The sequence below is a fragment of the Ostrea edulis genome, chromosome 6 (assembly GCF_947568905.1).
Source record: "Ostrea edulis chromosome 6, xbOstEdul1.1, whole genome shotgun sequence".
Lineage (NCBI taxonomy): Eukaryota > Metazoa > Mollusca > Bivalvia > Ostreida > Ostreidae > Ostrea > Ostrea edulis.
Genome location: NC_079169.1, coordinates 61939889 through 61958266, shown reverse-complemented (window position 1 = coordinate 61958266; position 18378 = coordinate 61939889). Strand labels below are relative to the sequence as shown.

Genomic DNA, 18378 nt, shown 5'->3' with positions numbered 1-18378 from the left:
TATATGTATATATGCATCTGTCCATATGTATGTATACATGTGTATATCTGTGTATTATAAATACTTGTGTTGTATCTAAAGCCACCATTCAGAGGGTCCTGTCCTCTAATAGAGCTGCCCAATGAGTCGGATATGAACTGTCGTGATATGTGTGGACTCATTGTGGCAGAGTGGTGTTTTTGGGAAAAAAACCCAACAACTTATCTTTATTATACATACACTGTTCCAAATATGTTTCATACGCATTATTATTCCTTCACTTGAAATTATGTTGATGTAAATTAATAACTACAATTGTTTGACATATTCTGTATCTATTTTTATTTCATGGTAAAATACTAACCATATCTTATACACATTGTATCTTATACATGTATTTCCTTTGTTTTGTATATTTGTATATGTTTTGTCTTGTTTCATAAATAAAAATCTTGAAACTTTGGGGGGAAAAAACCCCAAAAACAACAACAAAATTTTAAGAATCGAAGTGAGTATTGTAATCTGTAAAAGTGCAAATCCATTCGCTTATAATCGTGGATTATCACACCGAAGTAACAAATTATCGAATGTGAGATATTACTTACATTTACCTGCAGACAGACATGTCAGCAATATCAATATATGGGGCCCCGCCCACTTTTCGAAGTATGTTTTGGTCCTCCACCTTTTGTTAGACTCCACTTTAAACATGCTCCCTATGGGTACTATCTCAAGAAACTATCTTAACTTCCTTAAAGGGGCATGGACACAATTGAGCTGAAAAGTTTAATGGAAAAATAAGATTTGAAAATGTCAAGCTAAAATCATGTCCATGCCCCTTTAATACCCCCTCCTCCTACGCTTTACAAAAGGTCTTCCCACTAGAATCAATCTAACGTTTAACATATTTCTATTTCCGTTAAAAGGTTGTGAAAATATGGTTTTATGTAATTATTGTATGCTATTCTTTAGATATGCACGAATTAACTCTTTAAAAAAGTGCAGCATTAAATTAAATTGTAAAAAGTTCTTTTGGTCTTAAATCGTAAGACCTTTTGTAAAATGAGTCCCTGCAATGTAGAGAACAGTGTAGCACAGGGCGAATATACTTAGCGACATCTATCCCTTTTACTATTTATTCGAAAAATAAGATATCTCCTTAAAATGAGAGATATCTTTTAAATTTAAGAGATATCTCTCTAAAAAGAGATATCTTTTTCACTTAGAGAAATATCTATTTCACTCAGAGAGATATCTTTTTCACTTAGAAAGAGATGTCTTTTACTTTTAGAGATATCTCTTACACTTAAAGAGATATCTCTTTCATTTTGAGATATGTATATATCACTTAAAGAAATATCTCATATACTTTAAGAGATATCTCTTTCAATTAGAGAGATATCTCTTTCAATTTGAGGGATATCTCTTTCACTTAAAGATATATCTCTTTTACTCTGAGATATATCTCTTTTACTTTGAGAGATATCTCCTTCCCTTAAAGATATATCTCTCTAAGAATTCCTAGAGAGATATCTCTCAAAGTATAAGAGATATATCTTTAATCGTTGAAAAAGAGATATCTCTCAAAGAAAAAGATATATCTCTTTCCAATTTTTCTATTAGTTTGAATACTTAAGGATTTCTCCTTAATTCGGAAGCCCACCAAAGCAAATCTTACCATGATGGCTGCAATCCCGAGAGATTTTGTGTTTACCGCATGTGAAGTGTATACAGGTAACCCAAAAGAAAAAAACAAAGACAATAAATTGATGAAATATGTGAGCTAGACTGAATTTACATTCACAGTTATGCCAAATTATATTTTCCCAACCACCTCTTCATTCTTGTCCGTCATTTTTACACTAGAAGTATTTTAATTGATTTAAAAAATATGGTTACATCATATTGATGGCGATGCAACAGGGAGAAGTCACAATGATCACCGGGGGGGGGGGGGGGGGGGGAATTTAAAGAGATATCTCTTCAAGTTAAAGAGATATCTCTTTTTGAAAATTTAAAGAGATATCTCTCTAACTTAAAGAGATATCTCTTTTTACATTGATAGAGAGATATTCTCTTTACGCTAGAGATATATCTCTTTCTCTTTGAGAGATATCTCTTTAGTTTTAAGAAATATCCCTCAAAGAGAAAGAGATATCTCCCTAGCGTAAAGAGATACCTCTTTTGTTTTAAAGAGATATCTTTTTTAGTTAAGGAGATATCTCTTTGGTTGAAAGAGACATCTCTTTTAGTTATAGAGATATCTCCCTAGCGTAAAAAGATATCTCTCAAACTTACAGAGATATCTCTACAACCAATAGATATATCTCTCTAGTATAAAGAGATATCTCTCTTATTTAAAGAGATATATATCTTATTTTACGAATAAATAGTAAAAGGGCTTGCCATAGATATCTGTTATCTAAATACTTCAATTCATTATCATTGTATATTTAGATGGCGCTTCATCTAATCAACACAAATGCCCTAAAGCGCTTTATATTTAAAACAAACTAAACCAAAGAACAATAATTGCATTTAACGAATGGACAAACCTTTACAAGGCTTATTATTTATCTACACTATATTACTGTTTACATAAATATCGAATTAGAAATTAAATGCAAATTTAAAAAGATATGTTTATTTTTAAAAACAGCTAATGAATCATCGAAGATCCAGCGGGAGGCAGTTCCACAGAGTTGATGAGGACACATCGAACCGTCAGACCGAAGTGTCCGCTGAGGACGGTAGACTTGAACTTGTACCTGGATGTATTCTGAAGCTAATCCATGTAGTGCCTTGAAAGTATGAAATTATGCAGCACAGAGTTCGAAAATGAAACACTGGGTAAAGTAAATATCAAGAACACTGAATTCCCAGCATTCAGTATTATCAAATACCGCGGTACTTTGTGTGCGATGTGTTTTTAATAGCCCCCCCCCCCCCACACACACACATTAGGAATAACCTTTTCCCGTCCGTCCATGTCTCTGAGCTGCAACTTTAACACAAAGAAGCGATGGATGCTCAGGCGTCAAACAAAACTAGCTTATAACCTGAAGTTGTGTCAAATTATCAGAATGGTAATTAATCATAATGAAAAAGTATTGACAGTCTACATTTTTTGAAAACTCTGAAAATGTATGTTACGATTCAATGTGCATTGCATGCCAAGTTGATTAACAGTTTTTATGGGCAATCTGGTGTAATCGATAGGTGCAGAGTGTTGTCAACAAGGGATCGATCGGTAATGTCAGAGAATCTTACCGTCTTAGAATGGGTTCAAATCCCTTTGGAGACTGTTAAGTTAAGATTTAAGTAAACCTCTGTTTACGTATCCGCATTAAGTTCCTATAATTCCACCGAACTCCGCTGATTGTCACATGTCTTCATATTTCCAATAATATAGTTCTCAGTCTTCATGTGATCAAATTATCAATATGAAATGAGAGAATAATAGAATCCTTCATTAGTACGAGTGTGGGATAGGGAAATTCCACCGAGGGGACAAGATTCACAGTCTAGGACGAGGCTTTGCCGAGTCCTAGACAGCGAACCTTGTTCCAGAGGTGGAATTTCCCTATCCCACACGAGTAAATAATGAAGGATTATTTTTCTCACATTTTACCTACAGTTTAGTGCATAAATTTAGGAGTTTTGAGAAAATTCTAAATTATCAAAATCCTCATTTGAACTTCGAAGCTTGAGAGACGGACAGACACAGGTATTTCTATGATAACAAGCAAAAATTAACATAGCTACACTTTTAACCGAGTAGCATGAGCTACATGATTGGAACGCGTCTATATGATAGAGTCATTGTGATCCCATAGAATTTCCAGGTACTAGCGATGTCTTGCGTTCATGACGATCAGGTTTTGAATTCAATCATTTTGTTTTATTTATCCCCCTCCCTTATTAAAGTTACAAATACTTCTCAACCAGAAGCTGCTACACACAGCATATTAATTCAGTCACGTAGTGCTAATCGTTTTTCAAGGGGGGGGGGGGGGTGGCAGCCGGAGAAATTGACTTCACAATTCTTCACGTTTAGCAACCGAACCATAACAGAAATTAGAAAACATCATTATTTCTTAACAAACTTGAATCTGCACTATGTCAGGAAGTTTCCATGTAAATTTGAACTTTTCTGGTTCAGTGGTTCTTGATATAATTTTTAATTGACCCTACCCTATTTTTGTGATTATCTCCCCTTTGAAGGTGGTGGACTTTCATTTGAATAAACTTGAATCCCCTTCATCCAAGGATGATTTGTACCAAGTTTGATTGAAATTGGCCTGCTGGTTCTAGAGAAGATCAGTGTATTTTCAATATTATCTCCCTTAGAGAAGGGCGTTGCCCCTCATTTGAACAAACTTCACCTTAGCATGATTTGTGACAAGTTTGCTTGAAATTGGTCAAGTGGTTCCGGAGAAGAAGATGAAAATGTGAAAAGTTTACGACAGACAACGGGAAGTTATGATAAGAAAAACTCAACAGAGCCTTCGGCTCATGTGAGCTAAAAAGAGGGAGGGGTGTCAGTCACCCAATATATCTTACTTTGCATGTGAAAATAACTAACTTTGCATGTAAAAATAATAGAAAATGAACGTTGTCCAAAAACGCGGCAAGCCCCCTCTTGATTTTATGTGCCTGCAGTTGAAAGAATAAGGAATATGTGCACGCGTACATTGACCAACAACATACAAGTTTGACATGAAGCAGAACATTGCGGGTGTCAGAGAAAGGTCAGACATATAATTCTCGTCACATCAGACGTACTTTTGCTTTCGGGGGAAAACCTAGCAGTTCCTAGTATTAGAACATCGATACACCCATAGTTACGGGGAAAAACTAAGCAGTTCTTAGTATTAGAACACCGATACACCCATATTTACGGGGGGAAACCTAGCAGTTCCTGATATTAGAACACCGATACACCCATATTTACGGGGTTGATATTGAACATGCTGATTATGATAAAAAGAATAAAATTTTCTAGAGAGTTGCGTTTTAAAATGAAGCCTTTGGTCTATAATTAATTTGTTGAATCTAAAGTACGTCAGCAGCAAAAATCAATCAACTCATCCTAAATTTAATCAGTTTAATAACCCTTGTGGATTCATATTTGGAGACATCCTGAAAAATCAATGGCTTTTCTGTGAAATGATAAACAGGATCCGTGATTTATAACATACACTTTCAATATCCTCTCTGGACAGAAGTTTAAAATGACCTTGATCGTATCCGTATCACAAAATGCATGAAGCTCCTGGTGACTGCATTCATAAAAATAAAAATCCACCATCAATTTTATGCAATACGATATTAACATAATATGAAACACAGCCAATTCAACTTTTGAAATGTGTAAAGAAACAAAAGCCTAGTGTCGTGGGCTGCGGTGTGGGGCATTCGTCCACCATCATTGTTTCTGTTTCATTATTCTCCACTGTCAGTTCACCACCTTTCTGTTTCAGTAACTCGATAACTCGAGAATGTTGCTTTTTAAATGCGTAATATAACGGAGTCCTGTTATAATTGTCTTCGATATCCACCAGAGCACCACGAGATATCAGATATTTACATATTTTAACATCTCCCCTGTAAGCTGCTATGTGAAGTAAGGCACAACCCCCAGGAAGTCCCTCGGGTTGTCCCATTCGAAAATTCACATCGATTCCAGCACTAATCATGACTTTCAGAAGATGTTTGCTTCCTTTTAATGCACATGCGTGGACAGGCGTCCACCCGTCCACATCCGTCTCAAGAGTCCTTCTAGCCGTGGCTTTATCCTTTTTAACGAATTTTTTCAATTTGTCTTCTAATTTATCATCTTGTCTCCTCATCATCGATAAAATGTTCATCGCTTGTTGTTTCACACAATCCACCTGTTTTTTCTTCAAGCTCATACTCGGGTTTCACAGCAATGCAACTAACACTGAGACCTGGAGCAGCTGCAGAACAAGAGGAGAAATTGATTGTGAGGTTTTGTATAGCGACAAAATGCTCTGCAGGAATTAATACCGAAGAGTATGTATTTAGGAGATCACACACCGAAGCGCATATGAAGATTGCAATCTACACTTAGTGTTCAGCAAAAACAACAATTATATGAATACTGTACTATACAACTTATGATTAAAGTAAATCTATAATTACGAGTCAGGCGTGATATTCAGGCACTAACACTCTCCCGTGAACCACTATCAAATGTGCACGAGTAAAAATAAAATTCTCAATTAACCCACTTAAGTATGGATTTATGAAGAACCTGCCAACAAGAAATGAATAAATCACAGCTTCTATCAGACCTGTACCATTGATCTTACCTACACATCTTTTAAAAAAGGCGACGCCATTCTCACCCTTAGATGACGGAATGCGGGACATCACATGTATTGAATATAGATGCATTATTTTTCAAAATGGGAAAAAATATGCTCATAAAACCAAAAAAACCTGCATCAAAATGCGACACACGTGGCAAGACCTAATTTAGCAATGTATCAAGAATTTCATTAAATTTACAATAATCATAATGCACAAACCATAAATTTCTAGGTCACCTTGATTCTATATGCATGTGTTTACCTATATAGAACTGATATAAAAATCAACAACCAAATACACATACCTCCACGATAAATAATTCCTAGTTGTGATTTAAATTTTACTTGATGAAATATAATGAAATAAAGCACTTACGTGTTAGGTGTTGCAATATCCATAGATCGATGAATACTCCAAAGAATCATGGTGATTGACGCAGTTAACTAAACTTTTTCAGGTCTACATTTCGCAATAAACATATTTGTTCCGGATGTGGACAATAAGGCAATATATCTACATGCGTTCTACTTGAATTCCCGCTAACGTAAACAACAATTTAACGAAACAAACAAATCAGTGATTATTCACCTTGTGTGTGATTTAAGGAGGTACTTTACATCGTCATTATGGCTGACTTCCTTTCAAAACATGAATGAAAATATAGATATCAGCTATATTTGTCAATTCATTTCAAATATTACTTATTACTTCCTAGCTGAGTTGCTCAGATAAGGTTATACATGTAGCACGTCGACTGTGCGAATTAGAGTGCAGTGCTCAAGGGTTTTAAATTTTTTTCAGATTACTTTCTAATAAAACTGCATTTTTTAAAAACAAAACAAACTATAATCAAAGCAAATTTGAAAGTTTTCAATTTCAAACTATTGTTGTATATATATATATCCTCTACTTTTCAACCACATCAAATATCTCTGGTGTAGCATACCTCCTTAAATGCCAGTGACATTACCGGGAATCCTAATCCGATAGAGGCCAAAGATTACCGCGTTATCACTGAGTGGTTCCTACTGTAATGACAAGAAAAAGCTGCAGTTTCTTGGTCTATGTTGACACGTGCATGTAATGCTGAAGTGCATTAAGATAAACATAGAAAATTCGGTAAATTCTATCAATTCGGCAACTACCGTGCTGTATATAAATACAATTATACATGTACATATCAGGCTATGAACTCTTGCAGGCGTAAAATGAAAAAATAAAATAAAATAAAACTGTGTTTTACAAAGAAAAATAACAGCAGCTAGGTCAAACTTGAAATAGTCAAAACGAATTTTTTTTTTTCGTGATTGATAATGATATGTCTATCGAAAAAACCCAATCTAATTAGATTGGAATTTCCTCCCAGAACATTCGATATATCATTTTCGAGATTAATATGATTCCATAAGGAAATATTTCAGACCTATTGGGAAAATCCTCCCGATTCAATAATTGAAATGAAGCATAAATAAGAATGTGCCATTTCTGATAAAATATCGCAATGAGACCGAGCAACTTCGCTATTTTCAACAAAAATACGTTAAACTAGCTTTCGAGGGATTCTTCGAGACGTTTGAAACATGATTTTTCATCTTTGGGTCTGCAACACGCATAGAAAATCTCTACAGCTGTCTTATCGTGTTTATATTCTATAAAGGAGAAGCACTTAATTAAAATCATGTTTACATTCTATAAAGGAGAAGCACTTAATTAAAATCATGTTTACATTCTATAAAGGAGAAGCACTAATTAAAACCATGTTTACATTCTATAAAGGAGAAGCACTTAATTAAAATGACTCTGCGCTGAATTCCAATGTTAAAATTTTCATGCAGGAGGACTTTTACCTCACGTGAGCTAGTGTCACATGACTTTGACATGGTACTATCTGTTACAGCGACTTTTATGTTGGTGAATATTCATTGGTAAAGCCCAGCGACTTTTATGTTAGTGAATATTCATTGGTAAAGCCCAGCGACTTTTATGTTGGTGATATTCATTGGTAAAGCTCAGCGACTTTTATGTCAGTGAATATTCATTGGTAAAGCTCAGCGACTTTTATGTTAGTGAATATTCATTGGTAAAGCCCAGCGACTTTTATGTTAGTGAATATTTAAGAAATAAGGTATCATTTAAAAATATTTATCGGGATATAAATACGGGTTGGTCACGTGATCAAATTCCATAAAGCCCGAAGGGCTTTATGGAAAATTTGACCATGTAGCAACCCGTATTTATATCCCGATAAATATTTTAAAATGATATCTTATTACTTATATTTACATTTTTGGTCGGTAACATTGCTGAATTGTGTTAACAACACGTTTCCATACATTTCAAATTGTTGACGTCCACAACGAAGCGTCATAGATGTTCAAAATGACGACAACACAAAACAAAGTTCTATAAAATGAAGAACTGTTTTAATTATTAAGACGCTAGAAAGCAAGTATATCAACATATACTTATACATTAACTCGGGAGTATATAATGGAAAACTCTTCCATGTGTCTAATTTTAGGGGGTGGGGGAATTATGATTTAAACGGGGATGCGCAGTGTTACACTTAGAGTTGTGATGCGCTTTGACTTTTGAAAAGTGAAGACGTTGAAGACCGACTTTGAAAGATATTCTGTGGATATTACGGAGTTAACAGAAGACTGAGATGGAGGAACATGAAGAACAGGGCGGCAGTCGTCAGGTGTAGGCAAATTATTTATAGACAGGACAGCTCGACAGAGGACGCAGCTCAGATGAATCTCCGGAAAGAACTGAACATCGCAGAGAATGTGGAACTGCACGAAGGTAAGGGACGGTTTGGATTTGGATATGTAATTATTGATAGACATGAGCTCACTGAACGCTTCTTTTGACTCAATAATTTTTTGTAATAGGTTGTTAACGACGCCTCGCTTCGATGTCCCGACATAAACTTGGAAACCGACATCAAGCACTATGGCTGCTGTGGCACGGAAGCAGTGTGGTGTGTAGGTCTTAATGCACTTTGACGACTTATCGGCCATACATCCTGTGAACGACCTTTTTGCTAAAGCCTAATGTCATCGTCTAGCAGTAGGTACAATTCCGCATCACCGATGACCAAGGTGAAGTAGCAGACGAAATTTTAGACATACATTAGGCCTAGTAGGCTAGTAACTAAAGACATTGTTTACAGTTATGATTTTATCAATTATTGATGAAAGTCCACTGCTTGGAATACAAATAAAACCGTAAATACATTTTGTGGTGTTGATTTCATCTATTGAAAGATTTCTGTAGTAAGTGAGAGCGATTGCTAGATGTGTATTGCCTTAGTAAAAGTAGTACCTGTTACCTACTTTTAACAAATGTTCATACGCACAGCCGTGACCTCTGTTGACCCCGTAGTAGACCCCAGAAATAAATACGTATTGCTTGTAATAGTGTTATGTAGGAGAAAACAGTTGCAAATGTAAATATATTACAGCTAAGCTCCTAGAAGTTATTGTATGTTGGATTTCTCTCCGATTTAAAGTATGGCTAAGATTAAAAAAAAAAAAATATCGCTCCTTGACATCCTCTAAAAGATGTACTTGCACATTATACATGTACCCAGAATTCATCTTATTTGTAGCAATTATTTACAATGGAAGGGAAACTTATGTACATTGTATCATGCGCTACGAAAAGAAAAATAGATTCATTCCATAAATCAGAATACGAGACAGAAAAACTTAAAATTGTGAATTTACTAGATGATATTAATCAGTATGGGAATATCTGATACCTTTCCACGTTGGTAACGCTGCATCTTCCATCTTTTCACCTGCGTTTTCATTTTTAAGCATTTCGTCAAAATAAAGACTATTATGAACCCCAATTTATTAAGAATTTGGATGCTTTTTTTTTTTATATTCTTGTGACACATTATCATAGTTCTTTCTCAAATTATTTCAAATCTTAAATTCAGCTCATGAAACAAACATCCGTGCGAATTTTTTTAGGTACTCGATATTAAACACGAGTGTTTGAGAAAAGTAACTACTTTCATTCAATGTATGGGGTACATTCTGTTTCTTAATACGGCTATGCCTTCCGTGAGGTATGTTTTAGACAAAGAAAACAATCGTTTATGCTGGGTTTTGTTGTTGTTGAGAAAAATAAATATACCGATCGCTTCAAAAATCTGGAACCCATGCGTTACTGAATCTTTTCAACATGGGTCACGATGGTCCACGGTGTTCTTTGATCCAGCAAACAATGAAGAACTATTATACTCTATTAGAGGGCAATTGGATATTGGTTAGTACCACTTTGCTTATTCAGTCTGCATGTCTACTCAAAAAAGGAGATCAAACCTCTTCTGAATCCGCCCTTGAACCTGTCATCAGTATTTCCTGTTGTAATGGCATTAATAAATAGTAATTTAACCATCAATAGAAGCATATGAAATGTTAAGTGCTTTAATCATATACTTATCAATGTCTTTTTAACTTGCAGCATGAGATACAATTTTTTTTTTTAAATCAAACAAATTTTATCATCACTTGTAATAGAAACGATCTTAAACAACATTTTAAAACAAACGCCTAACACATGTAACAATAACATAAATTGCAAATGGAGTTCTAGACTACTTATTGTGAATGACCTAACGCATTTGCATTGATATCGGAAAATTCCATGTTCTCTGATATCTCGACAACGTTCTCATCATGAAACAAAATCTGGCTTACTGCCATTTCTGGTTCACTTTCAACAATTGTCTGTTGTATTTGATTGTTGGCTGGATGCAGAATGATTTGATATCTCAATGGATTTTCCTCCGTGTCCTTTGGTACGTTTAGAATACTACTTGTAAGCGACACAGTTGATGTGGATACTGCATGCTTTTGATCCATCAATACTGTGTTGTCAAAAAGCACAGAGTTCGATTCCGAATGAGATTCTTGTGATTTGTATGAAGTGGAAGGTACCCCAGTGACGTATGGGGACATGCTTGTTGCTAAGGTACATGATTGTTGAGGTGTCTCCGAGTTGGGGTCAGACCATTCTGTTGCTACGACAAGAGGATCTACAGACTGAGGTTTAATTTTCACGACCCGGTACGTAACGTTTGAAGTGTTTGATGGAGTCTTTGTCGTTTCTGACTCCCGTATTTGGCGCATGTAAACAGTTTTTTCAGTTTCAGAAAGGGGGAAAACGGCATCTGATGCGATTCCCAGTAGTTCTGATATTGACTTGCCAACCACACCAGGGACATCAGATGCCCTTACTTTGAGATTACAAGCAGCAGATTTAATTCCTTTACTGACACAGTTTGTTATGTGCATTGGTGTGTTGAGATGATCGATGCCTTGAGTCCTGTTTTGTAATATCACACTGCACACGAGACAACTAAACGAAAGATTTCTTGGCACTTGAACTCCCAAGAGATCTATGGTGGCATGTTGCAGTTTCTTCTTCTTCATTGCTTTTTCAATTCTGTTCATGATGACGTTTTGATTTCCTTTCTTGGACTTCTCCTTTTTCTTTTTGTCTGTACTAGAGTCTTCAAAATGATCACCAGCAGGATCTAACCCAAGCTCTCGGCATTTCTGGACGTGAATTTCCTTCTCAATGTGAATAACCTTGCTCATCTTTGTGGGGAAAAACACATCACATATCTTGCATCTATATCCAGTTACTGAAAAGTCTTTTCTCTTCTTTGAGTATGTCTCTTTGGGTATGTTATATCGCATCAACATGTCTTCAGGGTTAATCTCTTGACTGCGACACTTTTCAATGTGCTCCTCCGAGGTGACATGCTTGGCCACGCCTATTTTGTCGAACAGATGAATGTTACAAACCTTGCAGATATATTCGTTTCTTGTGGAAGCGTTATTCAGGAGTCGGACATGTTCGTTGTGCTCCTCTAGGTTATCAGCAGTCTTAAACAACAATCCACACTCCTCACACTTGGGATTTCTCGACGGCATATCAATTTGAATCTCAGTACCCTCTGGAGTTAAAACTGTATAGGACTTTTCTTCAGTAATAAGATTTGCTGCTCTCTCACAGTGCTTCTCATGGACTTTCCGACATTGGTCAAAATAATTCATTGCAAATCTAGATTTTACAGGCAGTCTTAGAGCCTCTAATTTGCCTGGAATCACCTTCAACAGGTCATCATTGTAATCTTGGACATCTATGCCTGCCAATTTACAATTCATATTATGGCCTTCAGTATGCAGGTGAGTCTTCATTCTAGTAGTATCTCTATCAATGTGACATGCAAAGCACCTGTGTAAAAAGATTTTTTTTAAATGAACATGTGACTATTAATGCCATAACTTAAGTAAATGAGAGAAAATGGGCCACACCATTCAGTATTTTAAATGCAAAACAAAGCCTGGCTTTCTCGAAATAAGCTTAAGTCGAAACTTGAACTTAAGACTGAAAATTTACTCAAAATTTGACTTGACCGCTTAATAAAAGAAAACTTGAACTTGAGTTGGAAAAATTTATGAGAAATCCAAGCCTGGCCAGGTTTCTGGTAAAATGGCACATGTAAATTCTGTACACATCTAAATTAACATGTACATAACATTAAAGCTGCTCTGAAGAATACTGATGACTAATGAAGAAGAATTTGAAGCATTTTTTCCAATATACATGTATTCTCACATCAAATTTGCCCCTCCCCACACACCCAACCTCAGGGACCATGATTTGAACAATTTCGAATCTCCACTATAGAAGTTTTATCTTTTTTGGCCCAGTGGTTCTTGAAAAGATTTTTAATAGATGCCACAAAATTTTCACTACCCATAATTCTTATTTATCTCCCAATGAAAAAGGATGTGGTTCTTCATTTGAACAAACTTAAATCCTCTTTACCCAAGCATGCTTTGTGACAAGTGTGATTGAAATTAGACTGTGGTTCTTGAAAAGAAGTTGAAAATGTGAAAAGTTTACAGACGGATTGATCAATGTCAGACACAAAATGTGATAAGAAAAGGTAAATCTATTTTTAAACCAACTATTGTCTGCTTTAATGGCATTCCAGTTCTTTAGTATAAAAAGATGAACTAACCCTTACATAAAAACAAGAACCATGACACCTGTTTTTGTGTTTCATTAAAATGCTCTATTGTTTTTGCATGCAAACTATCTCGTCTCAACACACCCAACAGTTATTAGAAGAACCCATCCTGAAAACTTGGCTTCATACATGTACACAGTTTATCTACACTACAGGGAAAGTACAATCAGTACAAATACTTCTAAACAATATCTGTCTGAAATCATCTTATAAAATTTACAATATTGACACCCACCTGAATTTCTTGCTTCCTCGTCCTTCCTTGTGAAACTTTACATGCCTCCCAAGATCTTTTTTATTGCCAAAGCTCTTCTCACAAATTTTGCACATGAAAGGTTTCACTTTCTTATGAGATGACATGTGACGACGGAAATCGAAACGATTTAAACTTATGTAGTCGCAGTATGCACAAGGGTATTTACTTGGCAGCAGATCATGTTCAACATCTTTATGGCTTTTAAACATATGTTTGGCTAAATTTCTGTTGTTGAGGTAAACTTCGCCACACACCTTACAAGTCTGAGGCTGCTGACGGTCTCTTTCTCTGTGCTTACTCATGTGTCTCTTGTGTTTTGTCCTGTCAGTGTGCATCTCACCACAACGATCACATATAAATGTACTGGAAGTTGAATCAGGCCCCATATCATGGTTTTTGATATGTTCCACAAGCTCTGATGGTTTTTCAAATCGCTTTGTGCATATATAACACCTTCTATCAGGTTCGTAGTGGAATTTTGATTCATGCTTCGACAGAACATCCTCTGAAGAGGTACAGAAATCACATTTTGAGCATGTATGACTGTATTTATTTTCTATCTCATGTTGGACTATGTGGTAAAGCAAATCGATATCTTCAAAAAAAGTCTCTTGACATTGTGGTTTTGGACATAACAGTAAGGCCAGTAAATTGTTTGTTGGATGTACTGTGTTTCTGTGATTGTGTACTTCTTCCAGCGATTTCATTGGTTCTTTGTACTGAATGCAGATTCCACACTGATACTTGATGTTCGGTTTGTGGGTGGTATAATGACCAAACAGCTCGTCACTAGAGTAAAAGTGCTCATCACACAAACTACATTCCAGAGTATTGCCGTAGTTGATGACATGAAATGTTTGAAAGTGATAATTTAATTGTTCTTTCTCTGGAAAATGGAACCAGCACACCGGACAGACACAAGTCGGATCCCTTTTCTGTAATAGATGACTATGTGGATTCTTCTTTTCTTGGAGTGCACAAATGTGAACTTTCTTGATATGAAACAGCATGGCCTGCTCTGAATATTCAACAGCAGCACATCCTCTACATGAAAAGACATTCTGAGATCTGACAGACCTGTACAGCGAACAGCAGTGGCTTTGTTTCTCTACTTCTGTACCATGATTTTCTCTATAATGTCTGGATAAATCAGAAACAGTGTCAGCCAATCGCGAACAGATCATACAAATATGTTTTCTAGTTCTAAAGGTGGATCTTCTACTACAGTTGTGATTAGGGAATACTTTGTTGGGGAAGAAGCCATTGCATTTGATGCAGTACCTCTTGGCCCCATGATGTCTCATATGATCTGACATTGGCTTCCAATACATGCTTGTAAATGAACAAGTGTTGCATCTAACAGCTGAAATATCATCCAAGAGAACTGAATATCCATGATCATTAACCTGTGTTTGGAGGACATTTAGATTAGGCTGTGAATTTGTAGAATATTCATGCTCTCCCTCTTCTGGATGAATCAAAGTCTTTGTTGTACCGGTGTCTGTGTCCTTTTGAGGGTTGGTAATAGTTTCTTGTTCCTCTGCTGGAGTTTCAATTGCAGTCCCTGTACTAGTTGTATGACCTGGTTGGTTTGTTGAATAAGCATGATCCCCAGATCCTTTCTCTTTTGGTTGCTTTATTCTTGTTACTGGCTATACAAGAAAAAAAATTCAGGTATATTTCTTAAAGAGCAAATTCGGAAAATGCAATATCTTCAGCTATATGCACATAGATTTTTCAAAGAAACAAGGTGTGTTTGTGAAACACCGATGGCCCCAGATTACAACAAAGTGGAACTGTAACACATTGGGGTTTTTTTCTTTCGAAAATTTTCAAAATCTATGTCAATGGTCTGGTCAATGTCACCAAATCTGGTATTTTTGAAAGGTTCTTCTCACAAAAATTGTATATGCTTAATATAACAAGAGGCCCATGGGCCACATCGCTCACCTGAGGCACCTTGGTCCATATTTAAAGATTTTCCCTATATATTCCCATGTAAAACTTTGATCCCTATTGTGACCCCAAACTACCTCCGAAGGCCATGATTTTTACAAACTTGAATCTGCATTATGTCAGGAGGCTTTCATGTAAATGTAAACTTCTTTGGCCCAATGGTTCTTGAGAAGAAGATTGTTAAAGATTTTTTCTATATATTAGTATGTAAGATTTTTATCCCCTATTGTGGTTCCATCCTAACCCCGGGGACCAGGATTTTAAAAAACTTGAATCTGCACTACGTCAGGAAGCTTTAATGTAAATGTAAACTTCTCTGGCCCAAAGGTTCTTGAAATTTTTTTGAAAGATTTTCTCTATATATATCAGTATGTAAAACTTTGATCCCCTATTGTGGCCCCATCCTACCCCCAGGGTCATGATTTTAACACACTTGAATATGTGCTATGTTAGGAAGCTTTCATGTAAATTTCACATCATCTAGCCCAGTGGTTCTTTAAAAGATTTTTAAATGACCCCCACCCTATTTTTGTGATTATCTCCCCTTTGAAGGGGGCATGGCCCTTCATTTGAACAAACTTGAAAGCCCTTCACCCAAGATGCTTTGTGCCAAGTTTGGATGAAATTAGCCCAGTGATTCTGGAGAAGAAGTTGAAAATATAAAAACTTTACAGACAGACGACGGACAACAGGCTATCAGAAAAGCTCACTTGAGCGTTCAGCTCAGATGAGCTAAAAACTCTACCTCTTACGATTTAAAAGATATGACTTATATTTGAATTTTCTAAAAGTAGGTCAAAGGTTAATGTAAAGGTTACCAGGTCAACGATTTTGGTGTCAATGGAAAGGTCTTGCCACAAGAAATACACATGCCATTTATGAAAACTAACTCTTCTGGTGTAAAAGATATTCATATGACCAAGGTTAATTTTTTTTTGAAAATTTCCAGGTCAATGTCACAAAATCTGGTATTGTTGGAGAAGTCTTCTTACAAGAAATGCACATGCTAAATATAAAAGCAGAACCTCTTACAATATGAAAGATATGGCTTTTATTCAAATTATTTAAAAAGTAGGTCAAATGTCAATGTTAAGGTCACTAGGTCAAAGATTTTGGTGTCAATGGAAAGGTTTTGCCACAAGGAATATACATACATGTACCAAATTTGAAAGCTTTACCTCTTATGGTGTAAAAGATATGACAAAGTTTTTTGCCATAGACAGACAGATGGAGATACAGACCAAAAACGATATGCCCTCTACAATTCCAGGGGCATAATAAATTTCCATTTCAAAACCTTTTTAAAAGGCGCTCACAAACACACTTCATGAAGTGTACCATCCTGAAACCTAGCAATTCATTGCTTCATGCATTTTCAAAAATGAAAAGAATGATACAAGCTCTCAATTATTCTAAACATATTTTTCATTTTTTTTTTCTCTCGGAATGATTAAAAAGGTTTTGTTTGCGATTAAAAGAGATTCTAGCATCCAAATTTTGCTGTGATTTGATGCTTGATGCATTGTATGAATATCTAATAAAACATGCTTAAACAACTCAGATAGACAGTCCTAATTTTTTGAATTAAAAAAATATTAATGAAAATTGAATACACCAGGATACATGCCTATCAGGCTATCAACCCCAATCAATCTATGTTCTTCTTGGAAAATATTTTTTCTCTTCCTTTCCCCCCCCCCCCACTTTGCTCCATGGGCCCCGATGCAAAGAAACTTGAATCAAATCTATATAAGGAAGTTTTCTATTAAGTTTGGTGATAAATGGCCCTATTTTCCCCAGGAAAATTTTAATGCCACTACCCTGTACTTCTTACTTTTAAATCATATCCCCTTTGTACAAAATGTTTCCCTTTTGAACAAATTTGAATCTCTTTCACCATGGATACTTTGATCCAAAAAAATTCTGCTTATATGATATGTGAAAAGTTAGTGATGCTGATTGACAAATTTTGATCAGAGATGGGCGCCATAACAAAAGGTCATCTGAGATAATCAGATGACCTAAAAATCATTTTTAGAGCATTGAATTGAGCTCAGGTAAAGCTGCAGGTCAAATTTCATACCTGAGTAAGTTTATGACTGAGAGTCAAACTTACGGTAACACGAGGGCTGTTCGATATGTAATGTGCTATTTGTGATAAATAAATCGCTTTTGTGCCTTGAGTAATTATTAGGATTTACAGTGAACTTGTATAGTTTACTTACATAGCGGTCCACCGTGAACTTAGGTCTATTAGGTGTTGTATGGAAGCCCACGCCCATTATTTGTGATATCTTACATACATGTATATATTTACCATATTAATTTATCATTATTTTTTGTCATCAAATTTATATTTAATTTGTTATTATTTATTCAGTAATTAACTTTATTTGTTTTCTACCTCTTTTTTTTTTATTATTTACATTTGGAGATCACTATGAAAACTTATTTGTCATTTGAAACAGTTGTCAATTACAAAATATTCAGTATTATAACTATAATAGATTAACTGTTAAAACTTTTAAACTTTCTTCTTAATTATTTCAAGGTGTTGATCATAATCTAGCTAGGAATCTCAGAACCTGGGTTGAATAAACAGGACCAGTTATACCAGTAATCAATTTACACCAATAGTGGGCTAAGTCTAATCCTTAGTATTATTTTATCATTTATATATGCTTTGGGCAGACTGAGTACACTTTACGGCCATAGACAAACTGGTTCCCATTACAATATCAATCTATATAAGTTATACACTTCATGCAAATTATGCAATTTAACTCAT

General features: G+C 35.5%; 2 protein-coding genes and 1 long non-coding RNA gene across 4 annotated transcripts in view; 1 reads left to right on the top strand and 2 right to left on the bottom strand.

Annotated features, from left to right (window-relative positions):
- Positions 1-5072: 5072 nt before the first annotated feature.
- Positions 5073-6984, bottom strand: LOC125645642 (uncharacterized). The gene is made up of 2 exons (XM_048871285.2): positions 6691-6984; positions 5073-5939 (listed from the first exon to the last, which is right to left on the bottom strand). The coding sequence occupies exon 2, from the start codon at positions 5892-5894 to the stop codon at positions 5337-5339; it is 558 nt and encodes a 185-aa protein (XP_048727242.1). The 5' UTR covers positions 5895-5939; positions 6691-6984; the 3' UTR covers positions 5073-5336.
- Positions 6985-7040: 56 nt separating this feature from the next.
- LOC130046881 (uncharacterized) lies at positions 7041-9556 on the top strand. The gene is made up of 2 exons (XR_008795933.1): positions 7041-9120; positions 9210-9556. It is a non-coding gene; the product is annotated as an uncharacterized LOC130046881 (long non-coding RNA).
- Positions 9557-10731: 1175 nt separating this feature from the next.
- Positions 10732-18378, bottom strand: part of LOC125645631 (uncharacterized) — a 25197-nt gene continuing 17550 nt past the window's right edge. For both annotated transcript variants that reach the window (XM_048871264.2, XM_048871265.2), the window contains exons 8-9: positions 13614-15286; positions 10732-12576 (exon numbers count right to left, since the gene is read on the bottom strand). In XM_048871264.2, coding sequence (XP_048727221.2) covers positions 10932-12576; positions 13614-15286 — 3318 coding nt within the window. In that variant the 3' untranslated portion in view covers positions 10732-10931. The remainder of the gene's footprint in view (positions 12577-13613; positions 15287-18378) is intronic.